Here is a 23686-nt window from a genome sequence, read left to right as displayed (position 1 = left end):
AATGTCATATGGTCAGATGAAACCAAAATAGAACTTTTTGGTAAAAACTCAACTAGACGTGTTTGGAGGAGAAAGAATGCTGAGTTGCATCCAAAGAACACCATACCTACTGTGAAACATGGGGGTGGAAACATCATGCTTTGGGGCGGTTTTTCTGCAAAGGGACCAGGACGACTGATCCGTGTAAAGGAAAGAATGAATGGGGCCATGTATCGTGAGAGTTTGAGTGACAACCTCCTTCCATCAGCAAGGGCATTGAAGATAGGGGTGCAACAACTAATCGACTTAATCGATTACCAAATTAGTTGCCAACTAATTCAGTCGTCGATTCGTTGGTGACGTCATCACGTGTGTTTTACGCGCCATTAAGCTCCAACGTTATTGGTCTTTTTATCGGTACTGGAGACATTTAAAAAATACATGTCATGTATTATTGCTACAAAAACATTATATCGCAGTCTTAGTGTCGCCAACTCGTTTCTAATATGCAAAAAGACAACAAATGCGTCTATGATGTATTTTCGATCAGACGAGATCTCTCTCCCCCGTCTGTGTGCGAGGGGGCGGGGCAGTATACACACACGCGGCTGCTACATGCAGCAACACACTGCGGAGATGGCGGAGAGAACGGGCTCCGAGGTGTGGGTGTAAACTTTAAACACGAGCAGTTTGTCTAAACATTTAGGCAAAAGTGCACCACATTCAGACGGAGGAATGCACCGGGTTCGACTGTCTTTCTAGCAGCTCTGTAGCCCCATCCACGAGTAACTTTTCCACGTCAGGTGTTATGTATGCTAGCAGCAACACACAGAGTTAACTCAATTATACAAACATGGAGTTAAAAGATTAGAGGGTAACTGAGTTATTTATTTTGTTAAAGTTTCAGCTATTCTGTTTACAATTCTGTTATCACATTATTTAATACGATTTGTTAAAACACTGTTGTTTCTTTTGATGTGAAATATTATTTATTTATTTAAATAAAAAGCAATGTTAATTTTATTCAAAATGTGTTTAGTTAATTTAATACTATGTATTTTTGAATCAAGTATCATCTTTATCGTCTTCATTGTTAGTTTCCACATGCCTAAAACAACCTCAAGCTAAATCTAAAGTTGATGGCTAAATAAGAGCATTTGAGAAATTGTTCAAGGCATAAATAGTCCGAATAGTCGATTAATCGTTTCATTAATCGATTATCAAATTAGTCGTTTGTTGCAGCCCTAATTGAAGATGAAACGTGGCTGGGTCTTTCAGCATGACAATGATCCCAAACACACCGCCCGGGCAACAAAGGAGTGGCTTCGTAAGAAGCATTTCAAGGTCCTGGAGTGGCCTAGCCAGTCTCCAGATCTCAACCCCATAGAAAATCTTTGGAGGGAGTTGAAAGTCTGTGTTGCCCAGCGACAGCCCCAAAACATCACTGCTCTAGAGGAGATCTGCATGGAGGAATGGGCCAAAATACCAGCAACAGTGTGTGAAAACCTTGTGAAGACTTGCAGAAAACGTGTGACCTCTGTCATTGCCAACAAAGGGTATTTAACAAAGTATTGAGATGAACTTTTGTTATTGACCAAATACTTATTTTCCACCATAATTGCAAATAAATTCTTTAAAAATCAGACAATGTGATTTTCTGGATTTTTTTTCATCTCATTCTGTCTCTCGTAGTTGAGGTATACCTAGGATGAAAATTACAGGCCTCTCTCATCTTTTTAAGTGGGAGAACTTGCACAATTGGTGGCTGACTAAATACTTTTTTGCCCCACTGTACTTCCATGCAAATGGAAGCGGCTGTCCCTTTTACTAGACTCATTTCCTATAACATTAAATAGTGATTAGCAGGCTATAATAAAAATAAAAGAAACATACAAAGTAACACCCCAGAAGCTTTGGGAGAGAACTTGCAAAAAAACACCAAAAACAGCAATCATAGTTATTGCTTCAGTCCGTTTCTCATCTCCCTTTTACAAAAGCACAGGGGTGTTTTTCCTACGGAGTCCTTCGAGGAATGGTCTCCTCTTGTTTCTCGTTATACAAATCACAGTTTCATCACTCTAACTGACTACTCTAAAGTCTTGTCCTGATTTCAAGATAAATCCTACGCGATTTCTACTCGAGTGTTCTGCATCTGGTGTCAGTCACTTTAACACTAGCTGTGACTCGGGAGCTCCTACCGGCCGCACAGCTCGTGTAAATGTCCACTTCAGAGGGGGGGTAAAACATAATGGAGGGGTGTAGGGGGTTGGGGGGAGGACAGGAGTCTCTTGTTTAACTTAATTTTCCCCTTTCTCTCTGGCCCAGGTTCAACACCCTCCATGTTACCAGGGTGGGGAAGAAGGCAAGACTTGGGACAGAAAAGGCATGCTATCCATTGATCTCATGGCGATGTTGAGCGGCACCACCCATATTCATGGACATGGCGGTCGTTAGGGCGACCGGGTGGGCGATATTCATTGCCCCCGAATTGGGGATGTTGAGGGAGGAGATGTTGACGGGCCCGCTGATGGTGACCGGGTGCTGGAGGCCCATCGCAGACATCACGTTCACCGTGTTGGTGCTTATGTTCATTTGAGCAGCGATGGTGACTGGGTGGTTGGAGTGGCCCCGGTTCATCGAAGAGGTGATGGGGGCAGAGATGGTCACGGGTGTAGCCGAGTTAGAGTTGCAGACTCCGTTACCCTCTGGGGAAACACAAGAAAGAGCGTTTAACTACTAATTATTCAAAGTCATTTAAAGGTCACCTATTATGAAAAATCCACTTTTTCATGTCTTTTCTACATCAGCATGTGTCCCCTCTGTGTAGAGACTCTGAAAGTTTCGGGAAAAAGATTCTCTCTCTTTTTGTCCTGATCCATTTATATAAAAACCTGTCTGAAAATGAGCTGATCAGATTTTGGCCACTTTATGATGTCATAACGATTTTTTGGCTCGTGTAACCATTAGCCAATCACCAACCAAGGTAAACCCCACCCCCTTATCACCTGAATCTCCCCCTAGAGCACCATTGAGTTCTTTTTAACCAAATATCTCTCAGAGGGGCGTGGGGAGGGGCTCCTTATTTTCATCTAAAGTAACAGACAGAGAATCAGCATTTTGAAAACAGGGCTGAAACAGAGGGGATTATGGGTAATGCTGCAATGATCTGTTTGGTGTTTGGAGCATGTTTTGTACATATCTGAGAACTATAATATATTGATGAAAAACACAGTACAATAGGTGACCTTTAAGATAAAAGCAGAGCTAAATGGGCCAAACTTTCTGTATAATCCCAATCTAATGTAACATTGTACCGAAACTTTATACTTTTAACAACCAGGATTAGGGCGGGGTGATGGGATTGAACATGTACTGATGACTAACATTCTTTTCATCTTTCCCTGTGAGAAAATGTTGATGGACGGGCCAGTGTGTGTGTTTATCCAGGTTCAGCTTGTTTGGACATGTACCTTAGCCAATCATTTTATACCTGCCAATATTATAAGCACATTTCTGTGTAAGCTATGCCATAATAAGACATTGGATGTGAATAATTGTAGTCAACATAACTAGAGACACATAGGGAATATTCCTTTCCTTTTAAAATACATGTTAAATAGTTATTAAATAATGCATGTTTGGTTTTATCCTCTCTTTCTCAGGTTGCATTCTATGTATTATGTAGGACTCACTATTGTCTTTTTTTAGGGGTTTAAAGAAACATGGCTCACATTTGGAGTTTCACCATTGACTATAATCGGAAGCCTGGTGTAATAATTATTTATGATGTTTCATATCATTGTCAACCTTTGTTTATGTTGTGTTTTGTGCTGCATTTTACAATGACTTACAATCGGCCAAAATGGTCTTGGAGAATTTTGGGAAAAAGTTGTTCTGAGTTGTTGTATCAATGATTTAATCATTAAACAATTGATAGGTTTAAAAAAAAGGAGGCAGCAACTTTAATTAAACTTATTAAAAAAAGATGTCTGCCACACTGCCAATATCTAACAGTGTTGGAGAGGGCTGTAAAAACCTAGACTTACAGAATTGAGTTTTTTAAGTGTATGTAAGAGGCTTTTCATAAAAGCGTCAGCCAAATACAATGACTAAAGATTTGTAGAAATCCTCTGTTATCTGCTGCAGACCTTCCATTCGTGATGTTAGAGGTGTGTGTCGTACCTTTGTTACAGGAGTTGAAGTTGGTCTGTCCGTGAGTCTTCAGATGGCTGGTGATGTACGCTGCACTCAGCATCTTCCCACAGATGCTGCAGGTCACCTTGCCCTCATGTCTGATCATGTGGGAGCGCAGTCTGTCTTTGGTGGCAAAAGCAGAGGTACAGGCCTGCACACGCACACAACACGGGGTCAAAGGTCAGAGGAGAACAGCAACAAAATGAATGATAATGATGGTAATCTGGAAGTGCAGTGAAGACTCTTACCGTTACTTGACATTTGAACGGTCTTTCTGAGGAATGCACATGCTTCACATGGCAGCTCAAGTGGTCTGGCCTAGATTGGGAGAACAAAACAACACAACACATTCAATCTTTGGACTGATGCCGTGAGCTCCATGACGTTCAGATGAGTAACAGAGCATGGTGTTTTGATTCCACACCATCTTTGTAGCACAGAACTTTAAGTTGATACAAGTTGTTGTCGCTACTCGAAAAGCTGATTAAAGGGGCGCTATTCTGCTAATTTTCTGGTTCATATTTGTATTTAGTGCTTCTACAGTGACATGTTTACATGCTTTAATGTTCAAAGTGATTTGGTTTCTCATACTGCCTTAAAATAGTGACATCACTACGTAACACTTGCGCTTCTATTGGCTAGCGCTCCAACACATTGCACATGATAGGCTAAGGGGCGGGACGTTTCTAAGCGGTTGACCAATCACAGCAGAGTCTGCCAACTAACAATCAGAGCAGACTGGGCTCTGGTTTCAGACAGAGGGTGAAAAGAGGTGCTGCAGCACAGGCAGTGTGAGAAAAGAGCTTTTTGAACATTAAAGCATGGAGACATGTCACAGTAGAGACACTACATACAAATATGAACCCAAAAATGAGCATGGTGCCTCTTTAATGTTGACTATATATAGACAAATGTTTTGGGGTTACATCTACTTTACTTGTGATTTGACCACAGATACAAACATACACAAGTGTGTTTATCTAGTCTTATTGACAAGGAACAACACAAAGCCTAATGTCATCTTTAAATGGAGGGTGCAGAAGTTTGGAAACATATGGATGTTCTCCGTTTGCTTCCATAATGAGGTGATGGGCGCAAAAGAAGTCCCAAAAATGTCAGTCAATGGCAGTTACTTCTCCATGATCAATGGCGCGTGAATTAGTTTGACCTAGTTTCCAACGCGCACCACATAGAGCTGGTACATTTGTCCACTTCTTTTCTGGGATAAAGTAACGGTTTAGCAATAGGCTACACCACTTCTGTGTATTCTCTTGCAGCATTGGAGTTACTTACAGAAATATGAAGAGAATGTTTTAGAAAAATCCCAGGAATTTAGCTTGTGGTTTCCTTTAACCCTTGAGCGCACAATATCTCTCACTGAGGATTTGTAAGAGGCTATGTAGGTCACAAAGTTAGTATAACTTTGTTAATGCAGTGAAGGGATTGAATTATTGGATTTATAAAGCGACTATGAGAAAGTTTCAAATGCATGTTAACATATACACATGTGAGTAATTAGGCTGACCATGGCCATCACCTTTTAGAATGTAAAAAACAGCCAAGCTTTTTTAGCCTTTTAGAATAGAAGAATTGGGAGGGAAGAAAACTCTCTTTAATGGTCACACACGCAGAGCACACAGCGACATTTGGCCTCTGCTTTTAACCCATCCTAGTACCAGGAGTCTAGTACTAGGAGCAGTGAGCAGCTATTGTACAGCGCCCGGGGAACAATGGGAGCCACTGTCCAGTGCCTTGCTCAAGGGCACCACGGCAGGGGCAGGAGGTGAACTGGGAACTCTCCAAGTAGCAGTCCACAATCCATATTTTAGGTCTGGTCGGGGACTTGAACCGGCGACCCTACAGCTCCCAGTCCAAGCCCCGACTGACTGAGCCACTTGCGTTTACACTTATTTTTGCATTATGACTCAAGTTGAACCATTAACATGTTCCAAGTTCCTGATACAAATGAAAATTACAGGAAAAAAAACATGACTATAACAGGTGATGCAACTTTTTTCTACAGACGGTATTTTTCAAATATATATTCGTAACTTTAAAAAAAAAAAAAAAACAGTGGTATGCAAATATACGGCTTTATTCAAATAAATAAACTCAAAAAAGAAAACACATTTCTCAGTTGTATTCAATGGTCAGTGCTAGGGCTGCACGATTTGGATAAATATATGAATATATTGGCTAGTGCATATGGTGATTTTGATAAAATGTCAATATATTGTGCCGCCCTACTCAGCGCATATCAGCAGTTGCGAGCAAAAGCTTTGCCTCTTGACCTTTACAGTGAAACTAATTCTTTCTTGGCACTGATCCTCCTGTCAGCCTGAAGCTGAGTCATGTTGGAAGTGCCATAATGGCGTGAGTAAGGCCGGCTCCAGCATTGGCAGCTGCTTCCAAACCGGAAAGTTTCACGCTGCTGGATTGAATTTTTTCTTTACTCAATGAGAGGGGTCAAGTGGAATCTTCCCAGTAGTGCCATTCAATCTGTTTCGCCCCCATTCCAATTTTTGTGCCCCTTTGACAACAAGCTCAGACAGCGACTGCGTACGTATGTGGCTGAATGGCAGTGACTCAGTGGCCTGTTTTCAGTCCCTATTCTCACTTTCCAGTAGGCTGATGAATCCCTATCCCCACGTCACAGTGTTGGAGGCCTGCCTGAAACTGCCCTACACAGCATGGTGCTAATGTTACAGCTTGGCTAGGGTGCACTGCTGATGTCTTTGTCAAGATTTTTTGGCTCTTTAAAAAAAAACAGTGAATGTGTGTCTATACATTTCAAATTAAAGACACCACAAGACCCAAAATATTTATTCCCTATCCCTACATACTAAATGTGTTGACCTGAGCATTAGCGCACGGACCACTGCATTCCCAGGGGAAAGAGAGTCTGTGACATGCTGGCGGGAACCGCAAAGTGACAAATGACGCCCCCTGCCCCCTCCCCCCGCCTTGATAATCTACCACTGGTGCTCTCCCATGTGCGACTGTTGAACCATGTGGTTGAAATGGTGCGGGGGTCAATACAAGTACAAATTTAAACTGCATAGCACATTAACAAATATGAAAAGAAAAACACACAGCCACTGTGGAAGGCGACATGCACACACTATATGGCCCATACAATCCTCCCTCTATATATAATCCTGGTGCGGCTGACTTATCCAAACAGCTGGCTGAATCGCTCACAAACAAGTCATAGGTTGTAAAAAGCAATATGGTTGCTTTTAATGAACTTTTGGTAAAGTAAAAATAAAGAAAGGTGCACCTATGTCTCTTTGCAATGCCTGTGCTTAATACATATGTGCAAAGCGAATGTTGGGATTCAGTGTAGCAAGCATTTTCTTCTTACTTAACTGAGCAAAAGCTTTATTTTTGACTGACATAATGAATAAAATGCATTTTTTTTTTTATCACCATGTTATGTTTTCTATGAAGACAAGTCAAGCTTTTTCTACATGACCCTGGAATCCAACCATCAGAGTGTGAAATTATTCTCACCCACTAACATAGGAATACATTAAATATAAGAAGCATACATCCTGTTTACGATTGCCTTGTTACTTGTTGATTGAAAGCATATTACTTTTATCTTCTTTTTTGCATTTGCCCCCATTTTTTCACCAATTGATATTGTGCTATCGTCACAGTGCATTGTCCTCTTTCCTGCTAACCAAACACTTACTCAGATACACATACAGAAGAGTTTCACTGGAAGGGAATGTCGCGCAGCAACATATTTAAAGGCCCAGATTGCACATTTTAGACACATCCACTTCCTGTTTATGGAAGTCCAAGGCTGCAATGAGCCTGTCTTAAGAAGCATTTTTACTGAATCATTTGGACTATAGCTAAAAAAGTTTAAACTGTTGCTTTAGTCCATGCTCCACATTTGTGGGGTGCTCATTTTACTCAGTAAGGTTGCCTATTATATCACTATGTGAAACAAGCCATGAAAACAACTCAAAACTAAATAGTTGTATAACTATTCAACGACATATCAGTGTAAGTTTAATACACTTGAAGTCATTTCAAATGATTGTTTATGAACAAACTGTGTCATGTTTCTTTTTGAATATTACATTTCTGGTCTAAGAGGTGACATAAGAGCTTATTCCAGGACCTCAGGAGCTGTACGAGGAATGTACAAAGACATTTGAAACGGGTCATGTTATCTCCCCATGAAATCTGTTGCAAGCACTTTACGGCCGTCCCTCGCTCAGGGTGGGCCAGTCTGTTTGTGAGCATGAAGACAAATGTATTCACATCAGAGGTGTACATTAAGTATTATATTTTAAAGCATACGCAAAACTTTTCATGCCAAATATAATTTTTAACTGTATGTTCATGGTAAGAAAACTGCACCAACATTATTTAAGACATTTTAAGACTAATTAAGGTGTTTATTAAGGTTTAGGAATGCCTTTTGAAAGATCCAGAATCCCTGACCTTCATGTTGTCAAAAATGTTGTTTTTAAGGTTGCAGGTGTTACTAATCGCAAACTATTATCTTCTTCACTCATCATAGAGCACTGTTGACATGAATGCATCTTATCAGCCGTGGTTAAGTTTAATCAAATGATGCTCTTACCTGGAAAAGCCTTTCCCACACACTGAACAAACGTAAGGCTTGTGGACCCCCCCGTCATGAGAGCGAACGTGGTAGGTCATGCGGTCCTTCCTCTTAAAGCGTTGCTGGCAGATGGGGCACTCGAAAGGCTTCTCGTCCGAGTGGGACAGCTTGTGGCGGTTCAGGTGGTAGACATCGCGAAAGGCCTTGCCGCACATCTCACACCCGTGGTTCTTCTTGACCGGTTTGGCGGGTTTCTTGGGGGTGTTTTGCTGTTGCATGTTGCCCATTGCAGACGACGTCATGATGCTTGCGCTCGAGGAAACCGAGGTGGTCGCCGTGGAGAGGATTCCCGCCACCGTGGAGATGTAGGAGGGGTGGCCGTTGTGGTCTCGTGACATGGTGGAGATCATGGGTACCATGGTCGGGGCTGACTGGGCGGTCTTCTTTGGCCGCGACACCATCTTGATGCCAGTGTGGCTAGACTCATGGCGCCGCAGGTGGTAGCTGTCGCGGAAGGCCTTGTTGCAGTAGCCACAGACGAACGGCGTCTTGCCTTTGTGTTCCTTCTTAATGACGGGAACTTGTGGCCTTCCGCCTCCTCCGCTGGCCACATTGTCTTTAAGGAGTTCTGCAGCGCTGGTCGGGGGCTTCTGTTCTATGTGGATGGGCAGGATAGGCTTCTGGTCAATTTGTTCGACTCCTGCATTGAGAAGTGGCAGCAGGCTGTTCTGGGCCACATGATGCTGGTGGTGGAGGGCTTCATTGGCCTGCTGATGAAGCAAACAGACACACAGAGATGAACATTTGGTTTTGTCTTGAATTAAAACTAGCATTTGACATGAAAGCAAATAAAACTGAAGGTAGGGTTGGGCAATATATCACTATATAGATATTGTGATTCGAGACAAGATAATGTCTTAGATTTGGAATATTGTCATATCCCAAATGTTGTCTTTTACTGTTTTAAAAGGCTGCATTACAGTAACGTTATGTAATTTTTTAGAGTGTTTTAGCTCTTCTATTATTGGCCTTTCCCACTCAGTCAATAAACTCTAAATTCCAAGCCTGCATAAGAATGACCAAATATACAACAAGTGTTACGGACAGTACCATCAATGGAGGTTGGTCTGAAGGCTTAGTAACATGTTATAAAATGCAAACTGGGCACTGGATCTAGCGTTAATGAAGTGATGCCTCATAGTGCATATTCACTGGTCTCACGATTCGATTACGATTATCCTGTCAATGATTCGATTCGATATCCCGATGCATCACGATTCATACCAATGCGTTGCATCATCAATTTTCTATATTACTGCACATGGCTTATTTTTCATCAATGCATACATGCAGTAAATACATATGAACTCTCTTTTTATCATTTAGAAAGTGCTTCAGAAATCAATAACATAAATGTCTTGACATTAATTTATAAACCAAAATAAATGAATTGTATAGGTCTAGCCTCCCTATATCTGTGTGTGAAGTTGTTCCATCCCAAAAATAAATAAAAATAATGCTTCTGCAGTCTAGCTGCAGCTTCTAGCAACGGTCTTCTGTTAAAAAAAGGACACTGAATGTCCTGAATGTGGCATCACACACAGGACATGAGTCTGAACACAGCAGACAACAGGAGTATTTACAATAGCATATACAAACTAAAATACTGCATGTGGGTGCACACTTACATTCTCTGTCTTACTGTTACATAAATCCCATGAATGTATGAGATTAAGTTAGCTTCATTATATCTCAGTGATTAAGTGAATAATAAAGTTTCTATCGGGTCACTATCAGCCTGTCACTCATTATTTTCAGGGAGGGGGCGGGGCTTGGAGGAACGGAGGAGATGGTGATCGCGGAAGCTTTTTTCCTCCTGCCTCCACAAACTTTACACACGTATATATCGTCTGAAAATTGCTAGAGGACATTCATACTCTGCAATCCAAGACTTAATTAAATCCACCAAAAACTTGACATGATTGTAACGCGATTATCTTTGAAAAACATAAATCCCAGTCCGTGTCTCTGAGCCGCAGCGACACGGACTGATTCAGAGCGGGTCCTTCTGCTGTTGGTTCTGGACTGGTGTTCTTGTGTTGGTGCGTAGACTGCTCCGTGTTTGGTGTTGCTGTGCCGCTGTCACGTCTGTTCCCTGATCTCTGCCTCACCGACCGATTTGATTTTAAAGTGACAAAGAAAAAAACGTTATAGTAAAGCTGCGGCCGGAAAATCAGGAAGCAACGTTACTACGCTATAAACCGATTATCTTCCGTCACTGCATCGATACCGAATTGTCCACGTCCACATCGCAATGCATCGTAGAAACGATTATTTTCAACACCCCTATAGTGCATTGGGATCGAAATATGCAGGATGAAAAATGATCCCATCATGACAGTGCTGATTCGTCATGTGACTGCGAAGCAAGCATACCAAAATAAGAGGCAAAGCAGAGTCCAGTGCTGGCCATCAGCTCAGCAAAGGAGCTCAGTTAGAGGGCATGGTGAAGTAAAGGAGGGAAACACACACACACACACACACACACACACACACACACACACACACACACACACACACACACACACACACACACACAACACACACACACACACACACACACACACACACACACACACACACACACACACACACACACACACACACACACACACACACACACACACACACACACACACTTTTATTGGAGTTTGTCAGCTTAAGTTAGTCATGCTCTAACAAGGTTCGAGAAAATCTAAATTCCGGCACGCATGCACGATAACAGATAATGATATTTCCGCTGTTACTAAACGTATATTAAAAGTATTCATAGACTTCAAATTTGACTGTACAGGGAATAACAGTACAAAAGCATGATTTAAGAGACGCTGAATGATTGTTATTTAATTAAATATATACTGTTAATACTGGTATATGGACACCCTTAGTTACCCCCCCTTAAGAAATGCCTTAGATTCTTGTTTATCTAGGGACTGCCCTTACAACATCCATCGAAGGCAAACATAATGAATAGGAATGGAGGTTTAAGGTAATTTAACATTTCTATTTATCCATATCACTTAAAAGATCCTTACAAAAATGGTATAGTAACTTGCTAAGAAAGCATTTTTAAAATATCAAAACATAAATAATCTATCACCGTTTATGCTGTTGCTTTTGGTAAACGAACACGTCAAGACGACTGTGTTGTGGAACACCAGCAAGAAAAGGGCAAGGTGAAATGCTTGACCTTTCCCTTTGAGGTTCATTCATCCATCTCAGAAGGCCAGCCAAGAAAAAGGAGTTGCAAAAGGGAAGGCATGGGACAGAAAAGAAAAATGAACCACACAGTGTCCTCCTTATGTCATCCAGCCTATTGTGAGAGACACAAATCTGAGCAGTGATGCCTCAGCGGGGGATCTTTGTATGCTCATCTTCATTGATTTGGCTCATCTATTCATGAGACGGGGACATTGTTTATCCACACACTACTGGACCAAGCTCACCGTCATTCCCTCGTAAGCAATGGGACCTGGGAACTGGTGGAGAATGCCACCAAGCCCACCCATCCGTTTGTCTGAGCACCTGCTCACACTTGCCACCTTCCAGGATTAGCAGTCACCATGATGCCAATGCCAGCCCGTGCGCTGGCACACCGGGGGTGGGGGCTCTATGTTTGGGTGGGGGATACCAGCCGAGGAACCCTCTTTGTGAAGTGCAGACACAGCCACAGCAGACAGCCTGCCTCTATACAGAGGTGCAGGGCCTGTAAGCTGCTGTGCCTTCATGCAGCTCTGACCATTTTGACACAAATGCACTCTGACAACTGGGGCTGCTCCCTCATAAATAACATCAAAATGGAGGGAGTGTCCTGATGGCTCCACGGGCCACTGTAGACTTGAATTGAGCTCATGGTCTGAGTCGGATTAACCACTTGTCTTTCTTCAATCTTTTGTGTTGCAGCTGCTTGCAGAAATCCCAATTTTTACACAACAAAAACCCTAATTGATATGGAAGGGAGGAGGGGAGCTAAACAAATGTTGTAGGAAACAAAATAAAAAATATATTCTGGTATAGGTATAGCCTTCTCTTCAACTTTGCGAATTTGTTTTTCACTTGTATACAAGTTTCAAAAACATTGTTTGCTAGCTAGTTTGCTGAGTTGACACCAGCTCTTCCAAAACTCAATGTTTGTGGGGTTTTCCCTGCCTTTAAAGCTATAAGAATGCTGCTGGGATGCTGTACCTTGAATGCTGATATACTTGTAATAGGCAATTAGAGGTATATAGGTTATGCGACAAGTGGTCAAAACAAAGCCAGTAACTTCCAAAAACAAAGCAATACTTTTTATGCAGTATTTGCATGTTTCTCAGTGTTTTTGAGAAAACATAATGGTGAGTTATCTTTGTAACAGATGTACATCCACTCATAAGTTGAATCTTTGCAAAGCAGTATAAATCACCAACATTCCACTGTTAAAGCCTTTACTAGGACTTAAACCTCTATTGTTCACTAAATTATTTAATTGATATATCTGACATAAATAATGATTAAAAGTACTTTGTGTAGTTTCAAAGGGACTGTTTGACACAACAGGCCTGCTTCAAGCAAAACAAGCTCCACAGTAAGCTCCCTATTAGGCACCATATGGCAACTGAAAGAGATAGTGGTAAACAAAGTCTTGCAAGCTTAAAAACCCAGACAATATATATCAGGGGCCGTGGTGGAGAACAAACCAGAGCTAAAATATTGACCTTTAATTCCTATGTTTACCTAAGGCATGAATACAGAGTAATAATGTAATTGTGGTTGTTTCAGTAGGACCTTGTGTTTTCTGTGCCCAATGAAAAAAATGCAATGTTCAGTATTTTTAGCCAGTTGTTCAGAGTATTAAGTAACGGAGCTATACCCACAAATCAAAGCAAAGTGAATCACCATCAGCTATTTTTAAACAATGTTTACATGTCTTGTAAGGGAAATTATACTAGTTTAACATGTGCAGTATAGTGTGTCCACCTGTTGAACATCACGTTCTTATTAGACATTTGGGAAGTTGTCATCCAAATGCCTCTGGAATGATGGCATACATAGCATTTATTCCGTTTCCCCCTTGTTTTGTTGTAGCTATTGCAGTTTCTAAAGCAGTCAGTATGGAGCGTAAGGCACTGAAGGATTGTAATATGACTATACACATCCAGATCTCAAGTCGTCTGAACAACATGAACTGTAGCCAAACCATTCCTTATATGATACTGCATAACATTCAAAAACTAAGAGTGGCAGCTGTACTTATGGTATTAGTCAGGCTCATTTACACAACAATATGGAACATTTAAAATGCACGAAAATAAGAATAGGTTTACTATCTTTTAATTTATACATACCTTTCTACTAAAAGTATTATATTGCAGTACTCCTAAGCTAACAGCTCTGTGCCAAGGGATGGAAGCTGAATGAAATATGTCCCTTCTTACGTCAAGCGACAGAATGAATACTGCACACACATTTACATGAGCTTCATAGAGTAACAGTGTGCGGTACATAATAAATGCAAAGTTTCTGGCTGGATGCCAGATCCTCCAAAACAAGCCACACTGCCCATCTGCCTTTTTCACCAGGAAGAAATGTTCTCAGATGTAAGTAAGTGATCAGCCTGACAGCAATGCTACTAACACCACAAAAGGTTGATGTATACAACAACTGAAAATAAACTAATCCTAATTGTATTACAACTATAATAAAAGCAGTCAGTACAATACTATTTTTTGACAAATACTTAGCAGGGCTTTAGTTAAAAACACAACATAAGTAGTATTAACTTAATTTTGTGCAGCAGGGGCCTTACCTACACCGTTAAGATGCATCTTAACATATTTATGATTTCCAAGCTTGCATCTGGTAATTATACCTCCTCCAGACTCTCTGTTTCCTGATGACACACATGAGCCCTGTAGTTATTTGACTTTCATATGCCTCCTCTATTCCATATCCGATCAGGGAACCCTATCAGCATCAGTTTGATTAAGCTAATTATTGATTTGCCTATCTGTACAGTGAATGTAAAGCGTTATACAGTAAACATGTTTCTTTGTAGGTTAAACAGATTCCTATACAATGTATTAAATACACATGTATGGCTTGCATTGGCAAATGACTCAAACACAACAGTACTACCAACAATAACTTGTGATATCTCATGAATCTAATAATGATAATTAACTTAACAGCCATCAAGTCTGTGGAGAATGTACATTAGATAGATAGAAGATAGAAGAAGGTTTTTTGTGTGAATGACACTAAACTGTTAAAGTTCACTGTTCCCATGAGGAGTTCATCACTCCCACTTAAAAAACACTGGGGCATAACGGCACAGGGAATACATCAACAAATCCCTCGTAAGACTTGGAAATCGACCAGAGACCACAGAATGGTCATATACTTATAATAGGGACACATATCACGTTTAAAAAAAGGCATTCCAATTAAAAAAACGCGGCAAAACATTTAATCCCCATCTAAAAAAAACTCTGGGTGTTCACGTCCACACTAGCCTTAATTATTTTAGGGTTGGACAGGCCATGGTAAATAAACATGTAATTCATGTTATTGAACAAAGGCTTTTATCTTAGTGAGAACCACTCACATCTCAACAGCAGCCCTCAGTTTCTGGCTGAAAGGGATTTATACATTGCGTAATGCCGCTGCTCGTTTCAAATCTGCTTCTTCGTTGCTAGTGTTAGCTGATGTTGTGTGCATACTTTGAATTCCTTTCTACCACGGTCTTCCCGAATAAATATATTTTTGGTAAACAGAGAGCTGCACAGGGCTGCTTATCGAGCCGCTTAACATTAGTTTTGTAAGCACATTGCGTCAGCCTCGCCCAAATTAAGCTACATTAGCCAGTGAGTTTGATGAAGGCAGCCTAAACACCGTTAGCTAACTGGGCTAGTTACTGTCGAACCGGCTGAGGCAGGCGGAAAGTTCACCGCGGACTTGCGAATCGTGGTTCGTAAATCTCAGCAGCAGATAACCTACGTATACACTTATCCACCGCTTAAAAACTGCTACCACTTTAAATGTGAATCATCTGTAGTGTTATCCATGCCACAATGAAAATAATCGCCATCTCATTATCCGAAGGCGTCCGATCAAAGCCCTCAGTCACAGGGAAAAAAACAGGTCTGTCTCGATTGTAACGGTGCAGCCTCCAGCCTTACTTCAAATTATCCCGCATGTTTTGCTGGCCTCGACTCGGCAAACAAACTTGAAAAAACCCCAACGCTGTCGAGTTATTAAACATCAGTAATATAAGTGTTCGTACAATAGAAAACAAGCCATATTTTTCAAACGCACGTTGAGGAGAATTGATTTTTTGTTCTAGCGTCATTCCCAAGCCTCACAGCTGGACGCCTGGATTCATATACCATTGTTTTGCTTGGTTACTTGATCTTGGCGATACTCGTTTAAAAACTGGTTTTACCGTTAAGAAATCCAGTGCTAACCTATTTAAAGGTTGTTTTACGAAATATCCCGGTTTCCCTCCTAATGAGTCAACTTACTTGAAAAAGAAACGTACTCCAGCTCGGCTCCATTTCCACACTTACTAATTCTGTAGGAAATCTTGTAGAAGCCTACAACAAAGCAACCAAACATGGCAGCTGAAACAACTTCCGGTAACCTCACGGGCTGAACCATTTCACATACTATTTAGGGGGGTGCGTTTTAAATTTAGTACGTTAAAACATAATAGGTGTAATTGTTTTCGTGGCTCATAAAATATATACAAACAAAAAAAGGCTGAAAACTTAAACATAATTCAGAAATATATGTGCAATACATTATGGGAATCGTATCCCTTGTGTCACATAATTAATTTGATGTAGCTGGATTTCTAAACTCCCCTCTGTAGGTTTTTCGCTGAATCTGCGAGGGGCATTTGTTATAGCAGTCGGACGCTGTCGCATGTGGTTGGGATATGAATGTGTTTCAGTAAAGCTACATTTGTTTTTATAAGAAAGTGATGCGCAAAGCTTTTTGTTCTGCATTACAAACATAAAGGCTTGCTTCTTTCCCACAATGAAAAGTATTAAAGTCCAAACGGAGTAAGACATAATCCGCATGCGCAGCAGTTTATTTTCATTCATGGGATGGGGATGAATGAAAACGACAGAACCCATTAACTGGACAAATTGCCTCCAGTGGACCAACATAACACACCCATTCTATTCCTTGACTGTGAATTGACCATTTACACTGAATTAACTACTATTTTAAATGTATGGCTGTGTTCATTATGATTATTTTCACTATGATATGATTTTGAAATCATAGCAATGAATACAAAGCTGATAGCTGTTCAAAACATAAAATAAATAATTATTCTCAACACTGGGGGCCAGTAAATAGAAAGCATACATTAACAAAACATATGTACTCACAATTTTGAGTAGTTGGGTCATTTTTTTTATAGGGTGCCTTTGGTGTCCCCAGTACAAAATATGTTGTTTTTTGTCTAAATCTGGACAAATACTAATTACATTTAGTTTTTAATGTGTGTTCAATTGTTAATTTATTATTAATACAATGATATGCACATCTAAGTTTTTTTATTTTATTTTAAAAGCTTTGTTTAAAGGGATATCGAGGAGTTTTTCCATGTGGCCACTGCTGGTCATTCAACTTAGATCTAAAATATAGCTATTAAAAACAAATTAATTTATAAATATGTTATTATTATTTTATTTAACTAGTCAAAATCTATGTAATCAAATGATGTTTTTATTCAAATTGTAAAAAAATAAAGTAAAAAAATAAGGTTTAATGTTCGTCCCCGCTGGTCGCTGTCCACCCTGTTGAGCTGTGTATCTGTCCCTTTAAAAAAAATACATATTTATCAGTGACATCACCTATGAACTTAGATGACACCAGAGGTGGGAAATTCAACTGAGGTTAGCTGTGTGGGTTTCTACTGCTCTTACAACTGATTTGGATGTTTCTGTCAATTTTGTTTGATGTGTTTGAACATAACATGTCCAACCTGTTAGGCCTAAGTATGAAGGATATTAATCGAAATCTATTATTTTAAAAAGTTTCTTTAAAAAGTGATTGATTCCTCATAAAGTATCCAAGGTCATGCTAGCAAATATGCTAACACAGGCAGGGTAAAGGCTAACTTTAGCTCAAAATGTCCACCCTGTTAGTGTCCACCCTGTTAGGCTTATTCAACTAACAGGGTGGACAACATCCTAACAGGGTGGACATTTAAGTATTGTTTACTTATTACAACATGTGTTAATATTATATTAATATTATTTATTGTTATATTATTATATTACTATTATAACATTATAATAATGTTTTTATAATATAATAAATGATCACCACCATTAGATCTATAGGCACAACACAAACTGCTGAAAAAAATCCTAGGGAAACACTGATGGGTATATTATCTAGTATATATTGTACACAAGGATTATAGGTATAGTACTTAAAGTAATGGCATGCATTTGTATAGGAATGGCACCCCTGATAAGTGCAGCTGAATCACAGCGGTACTACAGAGCACGCCGTGATGCTGACCCAGAGAGAAGACAGCAATACCTTGAAAAAGAGAGAGAGAAATGGAGGAGGGACAGAGAGAAAGGCATAAAGATGGGTATTAATGAGGTCTGTGAGAGGGAGAAAAGGGCAAAAAGGAAGAAATGGAGGGAGGCAAAGAAAGCCGCGAGGGCCAACGTTTCCAGAGCCAGGGATTCCCTCAGCACTCCCCCTGCAACTCCCGAGAGTCAGTCAGAACCAGAACCAGGGCCTTCAAGGTTAGTGCAAGTTTATAGGAAATGTACTCGGCATATGGAACACAATACACAGTTTTTAACACTTTTTGAGATGTTTATAAGGACTTATTATGTTTGCTTTCGCTGTGTGTGTGTTTGTGTTTAGGCAGCGCCTTCAAGGGGAAAAGAGGGCAAGAAATGGAAGGAGAAGACTCCAACAGGAGCTAGCCTTTTTAAAGGCCAAGCTGGATAGAGAGATAAGAAAGAAAGAAAAGTATAAAAAAAGATTTTTACGGTGTAAGAAAAGCTCCTCATCCCCACGTGCATTGGTGAATAGGATGCTACATGATCAGAGGGTTTCTCCACATGTTCGTAAGAGCCTTATTCAGTCTGCCCTAGTTGCGGACATAGCTCAAACATAGCTCAAACATACAAAGCCTCAAGAAGAGAAAGGGTGAAGCAAACAATAGCCAAAGTGGCATGTGGTAGGCTATTAAAAAAGTACAGACTGCAGTCATTTGCATTCAGGGCTCTTGGAATCTCCAAGAAGAGGGGGATGTTCGACAGGGATGCAGACCGTAATACTTTTCAGAGGAAGAAGAGTTCAAGGAGTCTAGAAAGTAAAGCCAGTAGCCTATCCATACCTTCTTTCTTCGTGATGACGTGAGTCGTATGACAACTGGGCGCAAGCAGACCATCACAGTGAGGAAGAAGAAGATGCAGAAGCGACTGCTTTCTGACACACTCAAGAACCTTCACAGGAAATGTGGATCCGAAAACTCAGACAACGTGTCATACTGTCTTTTTTGTGCATGTCAGCCATTTTGGGTTGTGGCCCCTACTGATGCTGATCGGGCCACGTGCCAGTGTAAAACCCATGAAAACCTCCAGTTCATGGCTGACACCCTCTACAGCCATGGGATTGTCGTCTCCAAGAATATTGAGGAGATGGTTGACCGCACTGTCTGTGCCACAGAAATGAAAGCTTGCGCCTATGGTGATTGTGTAGAGTGCCGTCTCACCACTCACCCAAACCTTAAATCAGCCACAGAGGAAATTGTACAAGTTGTACAATGGTCTACTGAAAGGACAGGTGAGGAAGAGAGGAAGACCATTACGCTTAAAAAAGAGGTCCAGAGCACTGAATCAGACCTGGTCAGCACATTTCAAGAGAATCTATTCAAATTCCGTAAGCACCTTTTTAACATCAGGTGGCAATACAGTGCTTACAGACAGCTACGGGAAAGCCAACGAGTGCTTAATCCACATCGATTTCAGCGAGAATTACTCAACGAGTTACAAAAATGTACACTTTAAAAAATTACACTTTAAAATTATAGGGCCTGGAGAGAAGGTCCTGAAGGCCCTGACAGACTTCCACTGGTGTCCACCCTGTTAGACGTATGTCCACCCTGTTATGTTGGTATTTTTCTAGCACAGTTTAATGAAAATATCAAATATCAAGTGTATATTTGTACTTTTATAAATAAATGAGAGAGGTTGATTATATATTCTAGACATTTTTAGTAATTCTTATTGTATTTAAGTTTTCTCATGAAAAACAGTGGAAAAATATGCCACGTTGTCATAATCTACACTTGTTTTTCTCAATATATACTACTTAAAACTAATTGGGTATGAAATATATATCTAATTAGAGTTAGGGACATACAACTCTTGTTAAAAAGTCACTTTAATTGTAAGAATGCACTGAAAACTCATTTAAGCAGTTATGTGTATGTCCTTAACAGGGTGGACATATCCCGGGTGTCATGTGTTGTTAATATATCTATATATATATAAAGATTTAGGTGCCTGAGCTTGACCAACATGTTTTTTAGCAAATTAGATATGTCCTTTATAGAATAGAACATAAAAAAGTAGGTAAATCAACTATTTATTTCACCCAACTTGTGAAGTCCAAATGGCACCCTATAAAAAAAATGACCCAGTTACCATCCGGCAGTGCCTCAGTCAGTAGGGGCTTGGACTGTGAGCCGTATGGGTCACCGGTTCAAGTCCCTGACCAGACCTAAATATGGAGTGTCGACTGCTACTTTGAGAGGTCCCAGTTCACCTCTTGCCCTGCCGTGGTGCCCTTGAGCAAGGCACCGGATACCCTCCCCCCACACTCCCATTGCTCCCCGGGCGCTGTACAATAGCTCCCCACTGCTCCTAGTACTAGACTCCTGGTACAAGGATGGGTTAAATACAGAGGCCAAATGTCACTGTGTGCTCTGCATGTGTGACCATTAAAGAGGGTTTCATCCCTCCCAATTCTATTCTATTCTCTGCGACTTCACTACAATTTGGAGTATTTTTTATTCCACTACATGTATTTTATTTTTTTATTTTTTGTATGGACTTTTATTAATCCCTCGTGGGGAAATTGTTTCTCTGCATTTGACCCATCCTAGTGTTAGGAGCAGTGTGCTGCCATTTTGAACGGCGCCCGGGGAGCACTGTGGGGAACGGTGCCTTGCTCAGGGACACCTCGGTAGCACTTGGTCTTGCCGGGACTTCGCCACCACCGCCCCCCTTAGTTATTGTACAATTCACTCTGATAATACAACATATAGTCAACAGACAACTCATGTATTGTTATAGTTCAAGCTCACCAAATGCTATTTTTATTTTTTTGCAAACACACTATATATAGTACAACAATATTGAATATTGAAGTCCGATAATATAATATATATTATTATTTAATGGGACGATGTGCAAAATGACTACTACTACTTTTGTACATGTATTTAAGTTATTTTATTTGTATACAAAAACACAACATAGTGGTATTACTACTTCGACATAAAGTAAAAGATCTGAGTAAGTTATTACACCCACAGCTGATTGACACACAGCATTTTTGGCTCTGCCTAGGCGACATATCAAGGCTGCTGAATATTTCAAACTGAAAGTGGACGTAGTAGATACAAAAAATCGACATAGCTTCTATCTCTGAAAATGAGACTTGACACTTTCTGAGTCTCACTATTCTACAAACCATATCTTTTCAGCTTTCTTTCAACAAATGAATCAGACATGTGTTAATCACAAGTCTTATTTGAACCAAAGGCAGATGTGTCCTTCACTGTGCTATAGCCTGTCATTCATCATCAAATTGTATAACTAATGATTACTCAACCGGCAGACTGGAAACTGTATCACAATGGAATGAATCATAGCTGCATTAGTATGTTTTTGCAGCAGTCTCAAAGATGTTTCACACATTGGACTTTAATTTAGTCTTTTGATAGAAGAGAACATGTGATACATTACTGTGGGACACCAATTAATTCATGATATATCTCTGTTTACTTCAGGCATGATGAAGTCAGACAATGTTAAGAATGGTGGAGGCTGAGTCTGTGGTCAAATGACACCTTCAACCTTGGAGACAGCCAAGAAGAAAATGACACAGCGTGGGGTTACAAGAATAGTAGGCAATGCCAGATGACCTTCATAAGCACCAATAGCTGGCCTTAGATTACTAAGACACATTCCGTTGTTTGTCATTTCAAGATCATTAATTCAAATCGGGCTTGGGCAACATTGTAGATACAATAGAATTCCCATTGTCGTTTTCTAATTTACATTTTTGAACACAAAAAACAATCTCTCATATTAAGATAATGTGTCAGCATCAAAAACAGGGCTCAGATTGCTTAATAGAATCAGACAATGAACATATAATGCACTTAGACAAGTATAAGAATACACAATTATTACATCATCAACTTGTTGTAAAACATTTTGACATGATGCCAAATTCTTATATTTTCATCGACTCATGATATATGACCAGTTTATAGTATAGTATATTTCAGTTCTAATATCAGAATATTCTTGAGATCTAGAAGTGCAATGCTCTATAAAAGGGTGTACTTGCTTTAGCATAGCCTTATCTCTTTGGCATAAAATGGTACTAAAATGACAATAATAATGTTTATCACAATTAATTATTGGATAATATATCATCCAACAAAAGGAGTAAGGCGGAACCACTCTATCATATGGGCAAACAAAGCACAGTTATCACAGTATATCACATTTGTTTTCACCTCAATAAGAGGTACATTCTTCTTATAAACTCAAAAACAAACTACCAGAATGGAAATCTAATTCAAAAACAACACTCCTGCAACTTAGCCCTCATATGTAGAACCAGGTATTGTTAAAGAACTTCATACTTTTCTTTAAATTGTAAGTCTCCATTTATTTTTGCATGTTGAAGTTAAAGTGGCCCTTCGTGTTGAATCTATGAATAAACACATTTAATGAAAACGGTTTGCGGTGTTTCTTTCTACAGCAATCAAAAGTTGTATATGTTTTTGTTTAAGTTGCTGATATTTATTAAAACTTGAATCATAAGTGACATGAACATTTGTATATGTTGATTCTTCTCACTTCCACTGAGAAACAATACTCGTATTTGAGCTCTATAATGGAAGTGGACACAGTTGGGTGCTAGAATCAGTATTGTGCACACTCTTTCCAGCAGGTTCTTTGAACTCTACGCTCGTTTGTGAATGGCTGTTCAGTAAAGGTGCCCCCATTGTGCATTTCCATCTTTGTCCCACTGTACATTGAAAGCCTTTATTCACCTACAGTGCAACACATGTTTCAGTTAGAGTTAGGGAATATGTGTGGTCAGCCCATTCTCCCCACATCCAGCTCAAAATACACGATAATGTCCACTCGAAAATATAGTTATGCAGATTGTTTCCTCTGATATTTTTCCAGTTTTGGATAAGGGAAACTCAGATTCTCCACAGGTAAGGTCCTACAGGACAGCAGAACAGAATGAATGTCAAAGAAGTTGATTACTTTTGAGCTTGTTCATCTTTTTTGTAGTAGCAGATTATGTAGAATACTTTGAGAAATGATGTGTAGACCAAAGGGATTTTAAAAACACATATTTCCGTTAAAGGAAATGGTGTCTCTTTGAATGTAAACGTGAGAAACTGCTTGTAATTTAAACGCAGTATCTTCTCCTCAACACTAAACATTTTGAATAAATTAAGAGAAAGAAGTAACACTGAAAGTCATGCCAGATTGTGACAACACAATATTCTACGATATTCATATACATCCACAGTTGATTTCTAGCTCAATATATGAACCTTTATAATTTTGGAAAGCCATACAT

At 40.0% G+C, this 23686-nt stretch overlaps 1 protein-coding gene across 1 annotated transcript; it reads right to left on the bottom strand.

Annotated features, from left to right (window-relative positions):
- Positions 1 to 897: 897 nt before the first annotated feature.
- LOC117458778 (vascular endothelial zinc finger 1-like) lies at positions 898 to 16409 on the bottom strand. Its single transcript, XM_034099439.2, has 5 exons — positions 16318 to 16409; positions 8777 to 9528; positions 4422 to 4491; positions 4162 to 4324; positions 898 to 2684 (listed from the first exon to the last, which is right to left on the bottom strand). Exons 1-5 carry the CDS (start codon positions 16348 to 16350, stop codon positions 2368 to 2370), a joined length of 1335 nt encoding a protein of 444 aa, XP_033955330.1. The 5' UTR covers positions 16351 to 16409; the 3' UTR covers positions 898 to 2367.
- Between the last annotated feature and the right edge of the window lie 7277 nt (positions 16410 to 23686).

This window comes from Pseudochaenichthys georgianus, chromosome 14, assembly GCF_902827115.2.
Source record: "Pseudochaenichthys georgianus chromosome 14, fPseGeo1.2, whole genome shotgun sequence".
In the NCBI taxonomy this organism is placed as follows: domain Eukaryota; kingdom Metazoa; phylum Chordata; class Actinopteri; order Perciformes; family Channichthyidae; genus Pseudochaenichthys; species Pseudochaenichthys georgianus.
The sequence above is the reverse complement of the archived record's forward strand: the minus strand, read 5'-3'. Positions and strand labels throughout refer to the sequence as shown.

Coding starts and splice junctions, on each gene's coding strand:
- LOC117458778 (XM_034099439.2), bottom strand. CDS start 16,350: ATGGAGCCGAGCTGGAGTACGTTTCTTTTTCAA. Junction 4,325..4,421: donor CGTTCAAATGTCAAGTAACG/GTAAGAGTCTTC, acceptor GTGCGTGTGCAG/GCCTGTACCTCTGCTTTTGC. Junction 2,685..4,161: donor CTTCAACTCCTGTAACAAAG/GTACGACACACA, acceptor GTGTTTCCCCAG/AGGGTAACGGAGTCTGCAAC.